General features: G+C 39.0%; 2 protein-coding genes across 3 annotated transcripts in view; both read left to right on the top strand.

The window, feature by feature from the left end:
• steep1 (STING1 ER exit protein 1) lies at positions 1-1094 on the top strand. Its single transcript, XM_038293916.1, has one exon. It carries the CDS (start codon positions 157-159, stop codon positions 832-834), a length of 678 nt encoding a protein of 225 aa, XP_038149844.1. The 5' UTR covers positions 1-156; the 3' UTR covers positions 835-1094.
• A 3608-nt stretch (positions 1095-4702) lies between these two features.
• nup93 (nucleoporin 93) overlaps positions 4703-19429 on the top strand; it is a 28565-nt gene continuing 13838 nt past the window's right edge. For both annotated transcript variants that reach the window (XM_038293913.1, XM_038293914.1), the window contains exons 1-3: positions 4703-4861; positions 7923-8103; positions 8619-8736. In XM_038293913.1, the coding sequence (XP_038149841.1) occupies positions 7925-8103; positions 8619-8736 (297 nt within the window). In that variant the 5' untranslated portion in view covers positions 4703-4861; positions 7923-7924. The remainder of the gene's footprint in view (positions 4862-7922; positions 8104-8618; positions 8737-19429) is intronic.

The following is a 19429-nucleotide window of genomic DNA, read 5'->3' on the forward strand; positions in this document are numbered from 1 at the left end:
GAACTCTGGAAGTGACAAACACCGGAAGTGGTGTCTTTCCAGCATAAACGTTTCGGCTTTAGCTTCGGTAGCAGCGTTGTTTCTGATTGTGCTTCTAGTGTGACCGGTTCTGATTGATCCCAGCGGGTTTAGGGCTGCTGAGGACCAGCGGACATCATGCCTAAAGTGGTCTCCAGGAGCGTGGTGTGTTCTGACACCAGAGACAGGGAAGAGTATGACGACGGAGAGAAGCCCCTTCATGTTTACTACTGCCTCTGCGGACAGATGGTTCTGGTTCTGGATTGCCAGCTGGAGAAGCTGCCGATGAGGCCCCGGGACCGGGCCAGAGTCATCGACGCAGCCAAACACGCGCACAAGTTCTGCAACGTGGAGGAAGACGAGCAGGCCTTCATCAAGAGGCCCGAGGGCATCGAGCGGCAGCACCGCAAGAAGTGCGGCAAGTGCGGGCTGCTGCTCTTCTACCAACACCAGGACAAGAACAGCCCGGCCACCTTCATCGTAGACGGAGCCGTGGTGAAGTTCGGACAGGGCTTCGGTAACACCAGCGTTTACAGCCAGAAGCAGCCGGAGGCTCCCAAGAAGGTCCGGGTGATGATGACCAAGAGGACCAAAGACATGGGGAAGTTCAGCTCTGTCACCGTGTCCACCATCGACGAGGAGGAAGAGGAGATCGAGGCCCGGGAGGTGGCCGACTCCTACGCCCAGAACGCGAAGGTGATCGAGAAGCAGCTGGAGAGGAAGGGCATGAGCAAGAGGAGGCTACAGGAGCTGGCTGAGCTGGAGGCCAAGAAGGCCAAGATGAAGGGAACGCTGATAGATAACCAGTTCAAGTAGACTGGGTCTGTTCTATAGACCGACTCATCTGATTGATGCTTTCTGAGGATAGAGGGTGATGGAGATGCAGCCTCCTGTATCAGACATGCTGACCGATGAGGTGTTCAAAGACTCAATAGATTTGTTTATGATGCCTTTCATGAAAGGGCTTTCTAGGAGAAATGACTCGTTTTGACCTCTGGCTGATGGAATATACATCAGTAGTTTGTAACTTTGTTTTCTATTAAAATAAAACTATATAAAGCCATTGTTTTCATAAAGCCATGGTCATACTGCTGTGTTGTCCATGTTATGTTCATATTTGAAATGTGCCTCTAAACATGTTAAATTATCATTATCCATGAGTTAGAAGTTATTTTGGTCTGTCACCAGTAATAGTTTGATTTAAAAGCTGATAACTACATGATTCATTACAGACCTCACCTAATAGAATAGAAGGGGGAGTGGCGGCCCACTCCCACAGACTGCCACTCTGGGTCCCTGAGCAAAGACCCTTACTCCCACACACTCCCTGGGCGCCCCACGATGGCAGCCCACTGCTCCCCAAGGGGATAAGTTAAATGCAGAGGTACATTTCTCTCAATTAACTTCAATTATTATTATTAGCGTTTTCCTTAGATTATACAAGTGTTCAATACAACGAAACTAGTTTAAAATGCTCCACAATTGAACAAACAATACAGGTCAGTTCTAGCAGGGATTTGAATCTATAATCAAAGTTGAAATTTAAAGAGAATAAGAAAAAAAGAACAGTAGAGCTAACAAAAGACAGTGAGGGACTGATTGTATCTTTTTAATACAGAAATAAAATGAGACGGTACGTATTCATAATGTAAACATCGTTTAGTGCAGAGCAGGGGTGGGTCAGCTATGTGACTAGATGCAACTTGCTTAATTAGCTAATTAATCTTATTTAATACAGAAAATATAAACATCTTCACTTCTGCTAAAATGACACAAGACTGTTTTTTTTTTAATATATTAATTTGATAAACCCTCCTCTACTTTCAACACCTGTAGTTTTCTAGCTACAAATATTTTTATCAGCTAAATGTATCTTAACCAGCCTAGTAGCAGTTTAACGTTACGTTTAGAGGAGGGGCACATCTATTGCTACTCTCTGGGAGCTTCAGTTCAGTAAGCTACTGAAGGGAAGGGGAAATAGGCTTGTCTGGAGGAAAACATCAATGATGACTATGCAGAGGACAGTGAGGTCAAAAAACCCTCAGACATCTTTGGTTCTGTGGATGGAGAATATCTATGAACATTCTCTTTAAAGTGTACCCATCAGTTCTAGGATATAAATATGTGTACTTTGACTAGTCGGTAAAATATGAACATGCTTAGATGTGAGCCATTCATTGTATCTCAATGTTCAAAGTGATTGTGCTGCTGAATGAAGGTAAGCCTCAGGTCTTCTGGAGCCTCTAATAGGTTTCCTTCTAGGGCTTTGCTAAATTTAGCTTCATCTGTTTTCTAGCTTGAAAAAGTTCAGTCTAGGCAGCTGGATGTGAAGTTTTCTAGAGGACATTTTGCCTCTCGGAAGAATAAGTCTCTTGGATGCTTTTTTAAGCATGACCTGGACGGCTGAATATCTTCACAGGTATCTGTTTTTTTACTCATTCTTGAAATTTCCCTGTTTCGTTAAAAAAAAAAAAATCATCAAAACATTCTGAAAAGAAGTAAAAAAAAAATTAGACAAGTGTATTTGCCCTTAATTTGAGTAGGAAAATATGATGATTTGCCAATGGAATAAGAAATGTTTTACCCTAAAATGAAATAATTAGATTATACGCACTCAAAATAATTTTTATAATATTTTTAATAATAATATTTTTTTTCTTATTTCAGGTATAAATTGTCTCATTCAATTGGCTAAGTGTCTCACTTATCTGCTCAATTCAAGAAAAAAAAATCACTTATTTTCAGAGAAAAATTACTTAGATTTACATTCTTTGTACCGTGTATGGAAAAGGCGAAATATTTTGTAAAAGATCTCATAAAGACAGTAGCCTACAGATAAATAAAGCATGTTTGAAGATCTTTGGTTGGTACTGTATATGGACTGATGAACATTTTATTAATCTTTTATTCACTTAAGGTTTATTTGTTGAATTTACAAATTATTCTAATGAATAAAATTTACAACAAAAGCAGTTCATGACCAGAGGCCAATACCATGAAGCAGGATTACTGGGTTAGCGAGATAATTTCAGGTTTAACCCTGAATTTTAGAAGCTGGATTCATTCCTACTGAGGCTAGATACCATGGTAACAAACCCTAGATGGCAAACCTGCTCCGGGGAGGGCTAGCTTTCAGGATGGAGCTGAATCCTAGAAAAAGCTCCACCCAGCAACCAATTAGCTGCTCGGGAAACAATAATGTGCTGTTTCATTGAAGACCCAATTTAATTCAGAGTGCAAATAGAACTTAAACGTCACACCAAAAACCAGTTAAAACAAAACATGTTCTTGACTATTTGAATAGTTTTCAATGTGTTCATTTTTATTTTTCCTCCTTTTTGACATACAACTTTTTACTATTCTTTATTTGTTTTCCCCTGTATAATATCCTCACACATCCTGGCATTCCCCTTTTTCTTGGATAATCAGAGCGCAAATCATGAGAAGATTGTTGTCATCATAATGATAGTTACTTATATGATCAATACAGGTTGCCATGTGACCCACAAGATGCTGAGCGGCTCAGGGAAAATAGTCTGTCGAGCTGTCAATCAAGCGTCCAGTGCCCTGATTCAGCAGATGAATGAATTTATAAAATATTCTGACCACTTGACTAAACACCGTGTAAAAGAAGAAATTTATGCCATCACAGGTGAGTGGATGTCAATACCTGGATTTGTGTGAAACTACATATTCATCACTTTATGAAAATCAGGTTGTCACATATATATGTTTACTTCACTTAAATTATATTTTCTTTCTCGTAAAATGGATTATCTGAAAAGATTATATTGATTATACTAAACTTTACACATAAACTAAGTTGCAAACAGGTCAACTAAGTAATAAAAGATAAAAATATTTTTATATGTGTGGAGTGAATGTTGTTTTATTATTGTTGAAAACAAAAATATGTTTCTTAAATAATATACGAGGAAAAACATACAAAACTGAAAATTTGGAAAACTTCGAAATCAATACCGTAATTTTCCTTTTTCTCATATTTTATTATTTTTTTTTCAAATGTTTTCATATTTATTTTTTCCAAACTTTATTTTCAAAGTTTTAAAGAATCTATATTTTTTACTTTATTTTTTAATTGTCAGATTGATTTTCAGGAATTACATTATTGTTTCACAGATCACATTATCTTCAATTCAAGCCTGAACCCTCTAGTAACTCAACTACGCTGCTTTAGGCCAGATAATATTTTTTTTTCTTTATTAAAATATTGTTTCTCATGTCTATGCAGACCAAAAGAAACACCCTTAAGAGTTATGAGAAGATGATCTGGAAAACGCAATTTGAAAAATCACAATTTATAAAAACTAAATCTAAAAAAGCATTGAATAATGTTATAATGTAAGATTAATACTAAATCTGTAAAAATCAAAGAAACAAAAAAAACACGGATTAATAAAATAAAAAAAAAGTGAAAGAAATATTGAAATAGCCTAAGTAAAAATAAAATCAGAGAAATCAGAAAAGTTACTTTTGATCAAGATTTTTGGACTGCATATTTTTCACATTCCCATTTTTCAAAACGGCTTTTGTTCTTTCCAATGCAACAATAATGAAACACATTTACATCTATGCAGTGGCTCATATTTGAAGCTTGTATATAAAAGTGACCAACAGGTGGCGACATAAGTTATGAGGCGAAAGAATAATGTTCTTCCGGTAGGGACGCTCTTTTCACCAATAAGAATCAAGCTTTGAAATACCGGGCGGAAGATGGAGTACATTTTATACTGAATAAAAAATATAAGTTCTCCAACGTTTAGGGTTTTCATTAGCCTGTAGAATACAGAGAACACCTGCTGTCACTTGCTTCCCACTACAGGTAAATATCCTCCTGCTGTCGGCAACGGACAACAAAACAAAGTTAGCTAGCTGAGATGCTAGCATAAATGAAGCGTAGCTTCGGGCTAACAGTTAGCAAGGTAACGCGGTATTCTCTGTCTGGCAGATATATTAAATCTAATGTTATCACCATTTCTACACATTTAATTCTACTAAATAAAATATATTGCTTGTTTGTTCTTGCACACTGGTGGGACATATGATTTAGGCTAAGAACTCGGCGTTATTGGTTATTTTGATGGTAATAAGCTAACAGCACCCCAACTCTCCATGTGCGCTGAAACAGTTGCTCAGCTGTCATGTTTACATCTCAGACTTCATTCATTTAAATTTCTGCACATTTCATAATGGAGTTGCTCTTTCAAATATTTTGAAATTCTATTTTTCTTCTCAAAATGAACCGACGTGTTTTCAATTTTATTTTATTTTGGGGAAAACAGTTGATATTTAGTTTTATTTTGTATGTTATTCAGCACAAACTTAAAGAGAAACTCCTCACTTAAAAGGCTCTAACGTACATTTTGACGTTCTCAAGGGAAATGAATATCAAAACAATATCTGACAAAAGTACTAATATAAAAAAATATATATATAATGATGTTTATTGGTTAATAAAAAAAGGGCAAAATGTTGAAAAACCACTTAAAAAATGCCCAAAAGTCATTAAAACACAAGCTTAAATAAACGACCTGCCAGTTTAGTGGTGAATCAAATAAAGGTTTCCTCATTTATCACAAACAGAATTGATATTTGTACACCATTCATTGCAGAATCCTTTTTATGATACCTGGCTTTATTATTCAGATAAACTTGTTTTACCCTATATAAGAACTAAAACTTTTTACCATTATTATTAAGCATATAAAAAAGGGTGCAACCTGTTTATGCAGCGCCAGTGTTTGTTATATATGTTAAATTAAAAGTTAATAATTTGAGGACACGGCTTTAGCAGCTTTAACAGATCTTTAGGTTACAGATGGGGGAGCTAGTGATCTATTGAGCAGCCCCGATGACCCATTGCAGTTGTTTCCTCTAGGTTGTGGTACAGCTGGTATAACTCAAGAGGCATCCAGAGGCCAAGAGTTTCTCTGTTGTGCATCTGTTAAAGTTAAATTTTTTTTTAGAATCGCATAGCAACAGATTCCTTTAAGAAGACTTTTTACAATATTAAACTAGGCAAAACAAAAACATTTCCACTTGAGTTCTGGATAGAGCAGATTGACAGATTAAAATGTTTTTTTTTTTAAATAATAAATGAACATTTTTTAAATATTTGTATTAGTGTTACACCAATACCAGGATCCAGCACTAAAATGGTTTTATCGGAATCAGAAAGTACCAACAAATAGGGCACCAATACCATTTTGTGAGCCAAAAGTTTATTCAACTATTGTCACCCATTCCAGGTAGGCAATAAAAAGTTCTACTGGATTCACTTTGTATTAGTCTTTTTCCTGCTTCATAAAGATAGGCAGCAGCTCGACAAAGTTATGATGGCAATTATTTTACATCCAAGTAGTATGCAGTTCTGCATATATACACACACATCAATTTCAAAAAGATGGTATCAGCCAATACTGCACAGCCAGGTATTGGTATTGGGGGCAAAAAAAATGGCATCGTTGCAACACAAATTTTTATTACAATTTTGGTATGATTGTTGCTTTAAGTGGTTGCTCTGTCAGCTAAAGGGATGTTTTAGAGTGTCTATACTCCAGTTAACATTTAATTAATTACTAAATTAGTTGGCAATTATTTCAACAATTGACTAAGTAATCACAATTGATGTTTCAGCCCTAATGGAGAAATTTCTTTGGCTGAAACTAGAGTTGCAATATGTACATCTTATCAAAGTCTTTTTTTTTTTTTTTTGCATTGTCATTTTCTTTTACATTATATTTATTTGGAGGCAGGTTTTGGCAGAACATCCTGTCTCAGTTTCCAAGCCAGTGAAATGTCTGATATATATTTTTCTTGCTGAGGTGCTAAGCACTTAATTGTTTACACAAGTTGAGAGTGAAGGTGAGGTTGTTATTGGGACCTTATTCAGCAATGGTATTCAATAGATTTGTATTTTTTTCCTGAAATCATTTGGCCTCCAATTCACACAAACCTATTCAGCATCACCATATCCATTAAGTGAGTTTATGTGCTATTTAATTACTTGAAAACATTAACTGACTTTTCTCTCGAGGGGGAAAAAAAAGATGAAGTTAGTTTCTTTGTAAACCAAAAACACTTTTCTTGGAGCAAAGGCCAAACTACATTAACAAGACGGACAAAAATAAAGATTAGCGGATCTAGAGGAAGGAGACAACTTACAACAATGAAAGAAATTCCTTTTCATTGGACATTATCAATGAGTCTGATTATACAGATTTTAAACAATTATCTGATAGTTTATTTTAAATTGATTATTCATAATTTGAATAAAATCCTTTCCCCTAGAAACAAACTTTCATGGATGATTTCCATAACACCAACTTCTTAAGTTTATGACAGATGACAAAAATAAAAGGGATATAAAAAAAAAAATAAATAAATAAATAAATGATAAATAATAAAAAAAGACAAACATATTAAAAAAAGATACTGCTGCTCAGGTTTCTCAACCACTGCCCCACTGATTGCTGTCTCTTTTTATCAAATAGAAATATTCATGCTGTACTGACCTGAAGCAGGATTCATTCAGTCTGATTTGATGGGAGGAAATATTTGGATTCAAACTACTTAAGAAAACCTTGGTTGTGATTGCTGCAGTTAGCAAAAAATGTTTTCCCAAATATTAAGACCAGGATTGTTCAATAGCAGGATCAGCCTCTCTGTATAACTTATAACTGTATAACTGGAAAAACTAAAAGGAAGTTTTGTCATCTTGTGTTCATGCAAAACTCCAAACATGTTTGCAGGAACAATGTTTGCCAACAAATAGGAATGTTGAACTGAAAGTCTTGGTGCTGCTTGTTTTGTAAAACACACATTGGACATTCATCTCTCACTACCTGTGTTTCTCATTTCTAAATGTTTTCTCCTGTGTTAAGATATGGATGCAGAAGGATTTGGGGAACTTCTGCAGCAGGCAGAGCAGCTGGCAGCGGAAACCGAAGCTGTGTCGGAACTGCCGCATGTTGAAAGGAACCTTCAGGAGATCCAGCAGGCTGGTGAGCGTCTTCGATCCCGCACGCTGACCCGAACCTCCCAAGATGCAGCGGATGTAAAAGCGTAAGTGGGGAACTCATTGGTATTTAAATTCTCTTCCATCCTGATTAGGACCTATAGAGCAGGGGTGTCAAACTGGTTCCAGAAAGGGCCGTGTGGCTGCAGGTTTTCATTCCAACCAAACAATAGCATACCAAACTCCATTCATCTCATCAAGTCATCATGTTAAGACTGGACTCACTTTATGAGATGAATGGAGTCTGGTGTGCTATTGCTTGGTTGGCAAGAAAACCTGCATCCACACGGCCCTTTCTGGAACCAGTTTGACATCCCTGCTATAGAACCTAGGCGACAAATCCTTTTAGAAAGCTGAAATGTCGTATAACAGTAATATCATATTGCATGAGTTCATAATAACATTAGATGCAATTAGTGGTTTCTGTACAGATGACACTAGTTATTGCTATCTTTGTGCGATCTCTAGTGGTTTTCACAAGTAATTGCATCTCAGTTTTCTGTGTTTTTATTTTTATGTTTTTCTGACCGTTTTTTTCCCCTTCAATTTGTTCTTCTGACAGGTCCATCCTCCTCGGTTCCAGAGGTCTGGATATCTTTCATATTTCTCAGAGATTGGAAAGTCTCAGTGCTGCCACCACCTTTGAGCCCCTGGAACCAGTCAAAGACACTGATATTCAGGTAGGAATCTACCAATTCACCCAATCACACTCACGTCCTGGCTGGAAGGCAGCTTTTGGCTATTTTTCCGTCCCAGCAGCACATTGATATGTGACTCTGAGAAGCTGGAATTGAACCTTCTAATTGTGAGATAATGCTACGTTCACACCGGACGCAGCAAAATCGCATCTGCTACTTCATTTTTGCTGCTTGTACCAGTTAGTTCTGACGCGCGGCTGAAGCAGCTTTGCTGCTCTGGCTGCGCGGTGAAAAAGTGGGTCTGACGCGCGTTGGGCGGAGCTACTCTATCCTTTCTCTGCCTTGCAGCTATATTTGCTGTGATCGGTGGGAATAAAGTAGTTTTGATATGTTTTTAAGTGAGAAAATACACCTGAAAACTTAATCATTGCAGTCAGTTCATCTAGATTTACAATCCCATCTTCCAATGTGTCAGTCTGTCAGTAGAAATCCCTTCAACAGCAGCCTCTGGCCGGGTCACCTCCTCGCGGTTCACCGGCGGCTGGTAGGTGTTTTTCATCTAAATAATCCAATCTGCAGGCACCAGAATAATAAAAGCGAACATATTCTGCCGGCAGATTTCTGCATTTTAAGTTAATTTACCGTAAATTCTCTAATATAGGCCCGGGCCTTTATTTCACTCAAGTGCATCGCGGTCCAGGCCTTTATTGGATAGAGGCCAGAATTAGAGACAGGCCTCTATTGCTATTTGAGCAAAACAGACTACCAGTGGAATGAATAAAAATGAGATTTTGTGTCTATTTGAACCTATAAAACACTAGGTTAATTTATTGAAAAAGTACAGTTACCATGTCTCGCTTGGTTTGAAGTAAAAAAATAAAAATAAAATCCTCCAATTCTGTTTAATTCTCCTCCTCAGTTTTTCTCCTCCTCTTCATCTCTCCCTTTAATCTCCTCATCACTCGCGCTCCTCCTGTTCTGCTGCGTGTCTGTTCTCTTCCTCGCGCAGACGGGCAGCAGTCAGGGCCTGTCGTCCAGCAGCGCAGGGCTGTGGTATTTGTATGTTACTACCATAAGTATACCGTATTTTCACGACCATAAGGCACACCGGACTAAAAGGCGCACTCTCAGTTATGTGTCCCATTTCTGTATTTAACACACACATAAGGCGCACCGGACTATAGGGCGCGTTTTTTATATACAGGTACATGTCCTCTCAGGTGGATTTTCCCACTTAAAAACATATTAAAACTACTTTATTCCCACTGATCACAGCAAATAAAGCTGCAAGGTGTATTTATTACAAAGTATTATTCAAACCTGGGAGCTGGCCATGAGAGACACATCGCTGATGACACAGGGCTGTGATTACTCCTCTGATACAATTTATTGACGCATACATTAACTTAAAACATAGGCAGGATAATAATCTGGATGAGCTGACTGCAATGATTAAATTTTCAGGTGGACTTTCTCACTTAAAAAGATTTAGATTATTTAGATGAAAAAACACCTGCGGAGGTGAGTCCGGATGCGCCGCGGCCCAGAGCCTGCTGTTGAATTAAGTTTTCAGGTAGAAAAATAGAGCGGGAGCAAAACTGAGTATGATTGTGCTTTATTCATGTATTTATTACAAAGTATTAATCAAACCCCTCAAAGTCCTCATCCTCTGTTTCTGAATTAAACAGCTGCGCTAAATCAGACATGCCAGTTTCCCCTTCTTCTTCGTTTATTGACGCATAAATTAACTTAAAACATAGGCAGGATAATAATCTGGATGAGCTGACTGCAATGATTAAATTTTCAGGTGGACTTTCTCACTTAAAAAGATTTAGATTATTTAGATGAAAAAACACCTGCGGAGGTGAGTCCGGATGCGCCGCGGACCAGAGCCTGCTGTTGAATTAAGTTTTCAGGTAGAAAAATAGAGCGGGAGCAAAACTGAGTATGATTGTACTTTATTCATGTATTTATTACAAAGTATTAATCAAACCCCTCAAAGTCCTCATCCTCTGTTTCTGAATTAAACAGCTGCGCTAAATCAGACATGCCAGTTTCCCCTTCTGCGCTGTCAGAGTCACTTTCCGTGCAGCGCGGCTCCTCAGAAATAATGCCGGCTTTTGCAAAAGCTTGAAGAACAGAGCCAGCAGACACGTTATTCCTCGCTGCTTCTGCTGCACCTGCTGGGTCCGGTTCACACCGATGTCGAGCGGTTGAACAGCGAGCACAGGGTTAATTTGTTTCCCCATGTTTTTCACGTCAGCTGTGAGATGGGCACGCATGGAGTTACAGATTAATGGTGATGAGTGGAAAAAAAAACAGCTGGTCTCCTTACATTCAGCCACTCTTTCATCATCTCCTCAATGAGGTGGTCTCAAAAGTCGCAGTTACAACACACATAGGGCGCACCGCACCATAGGGCGCACCGCACATTTTGAGGGGGAAAAAAGACGTTTAAGTGCGCCTTATAGTCGTGAAAATACGGTAATGTTGAGGTATGCCCAGAAAAAACGTTTATAGCCCCGGCCTGTATTAGAGACCGGCCATTAATTATCTCCTCTGACAGCGAGACCGGCCAATGTTAGAGTCCCGGCCGCTTTTGGAATACAGGCCAATATTAGAGAATTTACGGTATGCGTCAATAAACTGTTTCGGAGGAGTGATCATAGCGCTCTGATCATCAGCGCTGTGTCTCTCTCCCTGCCAGCTCCCAGATAATCTTCTCTGATTGGTTGACGCGGCGCGTCGAGCAGCAAAAATTAAATTTTTCCATCTCGAGCAGCAACGCGTTTGGCGCGCCACGCTCGTCAGATGCTTAAGCGCGCCCGACGCGCTGTTTCAGCTGTTCAGATGCGCTGTGCCTGTTGCTCAAAACGCGCCGTGGGACCTTTTGCTGCGCCTTGACGCGCGTCAACCATTGACTTTGCATGTAAACTCGCTGCTTCTGTCGCGTGTGCTGCGTCCGGTGTGAACGCAGCATAACTCTTCATACAGAGCCACAATTGCTCACCATGGGAATCTGCTGGCTTCAGAATAGCGCTGGGTGATATGGCCTTAAATGGTACTTTCGAGAAAATTATAAAAACATTCTTCATTAATTTTTTGAAGTCGTTCTTGGGTAAATGTGAATGCATGACACAGCAATCAGAGCCCCACAATCACAAACATCACTATTGAAAGAAAATATACATATTTAAAATGTGATACTAGGTGAAACTTAAACCTTTCCACTTGAGGGGTTCTGGATAGAGCATACTGACAATTTTTCTTTTCCCATCTTAAATGCAAAATGTTGATATAATTTTTTTAATTTTTGACATAATTACTGCTGTAAGTGGGCCACTCTGTCAGCTAAAGGCATATTGTAGAGTCTCTACACTCCAGTTAACGATTAATCGATTAATAAATAAGTTGATGATTATTTCAATAGTTCAATAGTTATTAACCTAATAGTTATTTCAATAGTTGATTAACCTAATGTGAACCTTTCTTTAGAAGTTTTTTGAATCTAACAAAAAAAAAAAAAAAACTAAATTCAAAGATCAGCCTTAATTTATAAAGCAAATCACATGTTGCTGAACTCTCTGAACTCGTTTTAAGACGGACCTCCATGGGAGTTCTGGTTTTGGTCGATTGATTGCTGCATCATTACTTGTCATATTCTCCCTCTATATTCAGCTTGCTCGTAGTATACTGCTGCAAAGAACACGCCCGCCCCATTAATGACCCATTGTTCACATGAGGGTCAGGTTAAAAGTCGTGCAATTCTCATTTGACCAAACCATTATCTATCATTTTCAGCTTTTTTTCCAGATTGGTGGCAAATCTGGCCTGTAAAAGTTCTTCTTAACACAGTTTCTCTCCCTCTTTGTGGTTTCATTTCATCCCAGCCTAATGGACTTATCCTTTATTCCTCTTGGTCAGCTGGATTTCTGCTGGCCTGAATGGGTTTCCCTGGCTGACTGGAAGAGCACTTAGCTTCTCACTTGAAGCGTCTTCATCTTTTCCTGTTCTTCGGTTTCCTGTTTTGCTCTGCAGCACAGTCTTGACAGGGATGTTAATCAGGTTTGCTTTCAACCCTGCCCCTTGTAGAAGAAAAGTAAAATCCACCTTCCTTTGGAATGTAGAAATTTGCCTTGATCAATTAAAACTGTATTTTATGTTTCAGTACTAAAAAATATACTTTATTGTGGTGAACTAGATTTACTTTGTGAGCGAAGAGCAGAGGAAGGAGCTCAACCTGATGTTGACCTACAGAAAGATTCAGTGTCAGGAACTTTTAGAATATTTAACAAGTTTCCAAAAAGAAGGTTTGACATTTAGAATAATGATAAAACCTAAAGACCTGAAGATGAACATTATTTGCAAACATTTGGGAAAACAGGAGCTTTTGGACTCTTTCTGCTTGAGTTTGCTTATTTTCCTTGTGAGGGTTCTCCCTGGGTAATCCAGCTTCCTCCCACAGACTAAATTATGACTGTTATGTTAATAAGCCTTTAATCAAATCAAATTTTTATCTACATAAGATTTAAAAACTAATTCTAAAACCCTAAAGCTGAAGCTTGTTTGAGCTGAACAAGCAGCTGGTTCCACATGTTAGGAGTTTGGTTGGAACAGTCTGACGCCTGGGCATCAAGACACAAACAATCAACGGATCTAGGGGATGCTGCATCACTAGATCTAGATCCCCTAGATATGTTGATTGTTTGTGTCTTGATGCCCAGGCGTCAGGCTGATCCGGTTGGAGAGAGGAGTTAGAGGTCTGATGGGTACACACCATTGATTCCTAACGAGCCTTGATGCTCCTCAGGTGTAAAAACTAACTAGGGCTACAACGATTATTTTGCAAATTGATTAATCTGTTGATTATTTATTTCGATTAAACAATTAATAATCAAACAACCAATGATTCCTTAAAGAATAATTTTTACAGAAATAAAGATGTGAAAATAAACCTTTTCCACTTGGAGTCCTGGATAGAGCGTATTGATGGATGAAAAAATTTTTTAAAGTCTTTAATACAAAATGTATATATTTGTTTACTATTTTGATATAATTTCTGCTCCAAGTGGGTTAATTTGTCAGCTAAAGGCATATTTTACAGCCTCTACATTATAACGATTAATTGATTACTAAATCAATTGATGATTATTTCCATAATCAATTGATCACAATAAATTCGATTAATTGTTTCAGCCTTACTGACAACTTACAATAACTTGGTGTTCAGCTGCACCAACTCGGTATTAAGAAAACTGTTTGACATGATTAGCTGTAAAATAAGCCAGCATTAGTCTGAATCCTTGTCTAAAGGTCCCTTTAAATAAAGGTAATGGTGAACATTTTCCTTCTACTTTTCCACAAGAAGAACTTCATTTTTTGGCCAAGTAATTTCTTGATGCTAATGATTCATATCTTTAAAAGAAATGAAACGTAATAATTAGCTTTACTTTCATTGTTACAGGATATAAGCATTTATTGGACTGGACTGGAAGACGGTAATAAGCCTGTTTGGGAGAATGTTTGGATTTCCACAGAAACCTTTGATACTGGAAAATTCTGGGGAAAACGTTAGATTAATTTGAAATGTTGCTATTTATAAATTCTTCATATGCTGAAGAAAATCTGACTTTGATTTTTTTAGGATTGGTGAGGTTGACTAAACATTTTAAGGACATTATAATATGAATAAATAAATAGAATGAATGAATTAATAATAATTAAAATAAGGAAGACAAAAAGTTAATTATCTTTTTTTTCTCCTAGATAATGTTTATATTTTCTCATTGTTTTCAGATTCATTGTTGCACATTTAGACGTGTAGATTTGGCTAACTTAGAAGCTGATTCTAAGCCGAATTTCTTGTTCCAATTATAGGATATGACATAAAGTTTAGGCCTAAGTTATTCATACTTTAATTCATCTTTTAATTTAACCATCATCTTACCTCTGACTGGAAGTAATGTTGAAGTTCTGGCGCGGTCCACTCAAAGTCCAGACCTGAATCTGATAGAATCTTTTGCAAGAATTTGTTGTTGAGACAGAAAATACAAAACATAGATCAGTTTATTCAGTAACTGGTTGATTACTCTGTGATCTGAGCTCTGTGAGCGCCTCACTAGAAGCTGCTGCTGCCGCAGGGCATGCTGGGACAGCTGTCAATCTGTTCTGATGCATACTCTGTAAAGAGGGAGGGGCAAGAACAACATCCAGGGACTTTGGGCCGGATTTATCAAGATCCAATTTTGCGTGCAGTAATTTGCGCTCGCAAAGTGGAATTTTGCGTGAGGGGCTGAACCATGGTTTGCGGGTGATTTAACAAGAGCGATTGCGTAACTGGTGGAAGGTGCAAAACTGTTGGAGACGCCCTATTTAAATGATGGTTTTGCGCGTTTTGTGGTTTGCGGCAAAGTAGTTTGTAGTCTGTACAAACTAGTGCATTAAGAAATTTAAATCTTACAGTGACCCCCAACAAAAAAAAATAAATAAGTATATATATATATATATATATATATATATATATATATATATATATATATATATATATATATTTATTTATTTATAAATTGGCAACCTTTATTCCCTAAGGTGGTATGTGCTGCAGTAAAAAAAAACAAAAAAAAAAAAAACAGGTGTTTTGTATTGGCCTGTGACTGTGGATGAGATCCCCGCAGCATTTGGCACGTTGCTCCACAGGCGCAGGGGGAGAACCCCGACCCCGTCGGACAGCACTTCTGAAAAAACGAGATTAGGAGATCCCAGCTCACGCTGCAACCGTACGCTGGAATGACCCAGATGCAAAAAAGTGCAATGTTGCAAGGAGTTTTGTGATATCTGTTATTGCGTGGGTCCTCCTTGTGGCTGGCTCCAAATCCATTCGGAGTTCCCCCAACAGCTCCAAAATGGCAATGCTGGATAAACGATATGTTTTGATGATCGTTTCCTCGTTCATTCCAAAAATATTCACACGGAGTGAAAAAATGCGTTCTCTGCGTCTCCTTGCTTCATTTCCATGTCTCCTTCTTGCGACAATAACCGCTGCCATGTGTGCGCAATTACGCATACAGACCATTTGCACCTTCTTTTGAAACGTGTTAAATATAGAGTCAGATAGCGTTAGCAAAATTGCGTTCAAGTTTGATAAATCACTTTGCGAGTGCTAAATTAATATATTTACATGTTCTCCTCCCACAAGACGCACTTTAGCGTGTAAACGCCCCATATTGCATATTCATTGCAGAAAAAGTACTAAATGGATCACAGGCGCTATTTAGCACGTTTTAAAGATCAAATGCTTTTAGCACGCTGTTGATAGATCAGTTTGTACATTTTTTAGCGTGCGCAGTGAAATAGCTCACGTTTTAATACACGCAAACCTTTGATAAATCCGGCCCTTTGTCCGTTCTCGGTCTGCTGTTCTTGTGAATTTGAACAGTACTAGGGCTGAGGCGGATGATGTTTCACAAGTACACGAGCACATTAGAATGCACAAGTACACGTATTTAGAAATGTCTGAACAACCAAGCTTCTGCAGAGGCTCCAATGTGACCAAGTATTTCTGAATTGAATCTAGATACAAAAAAAAAGTAATTAAAAAACTGTGTTTCGTCTTTCCACCTGATTACCATCCAGAGAGGTTTGGACCTTTTCTTGTTGGAACCAAACAAGCACCTTACCGCAGCACAGCAAGTCCAAGAGCTGTCAGAACATGTGGAACCTTTCAGGGATCCGCTGTTTCTCTGATGGTCTATAAACACTGAAATGATCAAGATTCTAGTTAGATCAAAGGGTCCATAAAAGCCCAAAGCATCTGCTGGCATCAAAACCATGTCAATATTTATACAGCAACAGACACCTTCTGGATGTCAGTAAAAATTATGTCCTTTAATATTTCCTACAATTTCAGTGAACTCTGATCTAGAGCTCCATGGCATTCTGGCAGATGTAGGCAGAGGGAAGGGTATCTGCCATGTCAGTAGGGCTGATTTAATTTAAAGTTTACAGCTTAAGTTCTGGCTTTTTTTCTCCTGGTTCTTACTTCAAATAGGTAAAACAATGAACTAATCAATAATAACAATATGGGCAAATATGAAAGGCTTAATAATACATTACATTTTTAGTCAGATTGCACAGCCCTACCATAAAATACTGAAGATCAGATGTCCAGACTTCTTTTATTTCCAACTTTCCACCTTCATCTACAGATAGAAGTTTAACTGTCTGGGTTAGGCCTGATTCTACAGATAAACTTCACATTTATCAGGTAAAGCAATGTGACTCCATGTTGATAATGAACCTTTGCGGTGTAATGAACTGCTGCTTCGTTTTGTTCTCAGCTGGACTCAAATGGTACAGGCAGAAAAGCAGGAAAGGCTTTGATCCACCAGTTAAACATCAGTCTGCTCTTTTGGAATAAAAATGGTGCCTGGCGACAGCTTTCTTATGGCTTTCTATCCTTCCATCTCTTTCCAGTCCTGCTAACTCTCCTTTTTTATTACCTCTATCTCTCTCTTATCTTTATACCACTTCCTTTCGTTTCTCTCGCCTGCTGCATCCTGTCTCCCTCCCTGTTTCGGTCTCTGCTCTCTTAGCCTCTTCAGCAGAACTGGCATGCATTCAGTGGATGCAGTTGGCTAAGCCCAGAGCATCTGCTTGGATAAATGACATAGTCTCACGGGCCTGTGTTAGCTTCTGTGTTGTTTGCAGTAGCTGCCACTGCCAGTTTATTCATCCCTTCTGATGCTTGTGCTGTAGAAATACAGGTGTTTGTCGCTGATGCATGGAGGCGTCTGACAAAACTTAAAGGTGTGCAAATGAACACTCCGGCTTTGTGCATGTGTGCATTAATGGTCAGCTTTCATATTAGCATTGCACCCACCCCCCACACCGACCCCCTCCCATGTGCATCCCAAACCCTTCATTAACTAAACATGACCCTTAAGAGCATGATTAGCCTCATTTCAAGACAGGATGTCGGAAGCCATCAACTGAGGGGGAAAATCCATTACTATAATTGCATTGAGCTGAGGCAGGGAAGGAAGGATGGATTAAAACAGAAGGAGGAGGAGGGAGGCTGAGGAAGGGAGGAGGCTGGGTAACAAGGATGGAGTGAAGAGAGGAAAGAGAGAGGATGGAGAATAATGACTGGAGGAGGGAGGGGGGCATGAGCAGATATTCTATACGTTTCTATAGTTGGTCCTCGCAGAACCCCCCCGTGTCTGTACGCTGAGATGGTTTAGCCCTTCCACAATATAACCACCTCCAGTTAGTCTTGATGTGACACTTTCACTCCGATCTCAAACGACTCCCTGTCCTGCTGTGGGGGGGTAAATCACCACGCCGGCTCTATAGGGCTCTGTGAACACACCCCAGTATGGCGGCCTGTAGCGCTGCCTCTGTGAAAAAGCAGAGCTGGTCGTCTGTTACTTATGTGGATGCTGACAAAGAGGCGAAAAATAGTTTTGTTTTTCCTCGATCGTCTCGTCTCTGCGTCTCCGGCTGGACGCCTCTCAGCATGAGTGAGTATGACTCACGTTCACGGAGACCCTCACTGATACTTATCCTCATTGCTCATCTGGAGGTGCCGATGTCTCTCTGGGCAGTGATCAGGCAATTTAAATAAGTCACTATTTTAGTATTTGTGGGCAGTAAGCTAAGTACTGGGCTGTGGTCAGCTGCTTATTTTCTGTTAAATATTTGTACGTCTGACTTTCATGATGACTTGCAAAGAGGGGAGCGATCTCCGTTTATCTCGGCCTCAGAGGCAAGTCTGACAGTGAGACCTGCCGGCCTCAGACTGCGTGGCCTCAGAGATCAGTCTAGCTTGGAGACAACCAGTCATCATATGGACTAAATCAATTATTTTAGATGAATCTTTGCTTTAAGATCAGGGAAAAGAGACCCGTCTCTCAGTGAGTCCGGATTTTCTTACAGGCATTTAAAAAGACACAGAACAACCATAGGTTTAATAAGCTTAAGTAACAAATTGAAAACGATGATCATGTATTTTAATATAACATCAAGCTTTCTAGAAGGAAACATGTTGAATGTTTATAACATCTTAGAGGAAAATTGCCTTCCTAACCTCTGATGACTGGATATGGACTGTTTGGATAATGAGGTTCAGTTATCAGTATAATTATGTCTCTAGGTTGGCCTCCAGTTCAGTGGAAGCTTCTGGGCTGTCTGACCGGCAGGCTGCGGGTTGCAGATCTCTTAGGATGGGTGTGGCAGCAGGAGCCTACATCACCACCTAAATGAATGAAGCTGAAGTGTCTGATGTGATGAGTCAATGCAGAGTTCCTTTTTAATATATATATCGTTAGAATGTTTGGGTTTATTTTAGACCCGTTCTCCGTTTAGTCTAAACCGAAACCTCCTGAATTTCAGCCGGTTAGTGCAGGTCAACCCCCAGGAAGAGGTTCTGGTTTGAAGTAACCAGCTAGATTTTCCCCTAAACCTAGTTCTGGTGGAACAAACAGCCCTTTTGGCAAATGCAGTATGTCGGACAGATTTTGGTCATGTTAGCTGTTTTGGTTAGTGCACATTAAGAAGTCTAACACACCAAGAACACGGCTTCTTGATTGGATCATTGTTTTAGCTGAAGGCTCCAGTTAAGGGTTTAGATCTGGTTTAAAAATTGTGAAAAGCAAAAAAAGAAATAAAATCTTCAGCTTCCTGTTAAAGTAGACCTGCTGAGGCCCAGATCCTTCTGGTACCAGTAGCTCTGATGAGT

The sequence above is a fragment of the Cyprinodon tularosa genome, unplaced genomic scaffold (genome assembly GCF_016077235.1).
Source record: "Cyprinodon tularosa strain WSP-4 unplaced genomic scaffold, ASM1607723v1 ctg332, whole genome shotgun sequence".
NCBI classification, from domain to species: Eukaryota; Metazoa; Chordata; class Actinopteri; order Cyprinodontiformes; family Cyprinodontidae; genus Cyprinodon; species Cyprinodon tularosa.

Bases quoted from the DNA above. Each gene is read 5' to 3' on its own strand.
- steep1 (XM_038293916.1), top strand. From the start codon at position 157: ATGCCTAAAGTGGTCTCCAGGAGCGTGGTGTGTTCTGACACCAGAGAC.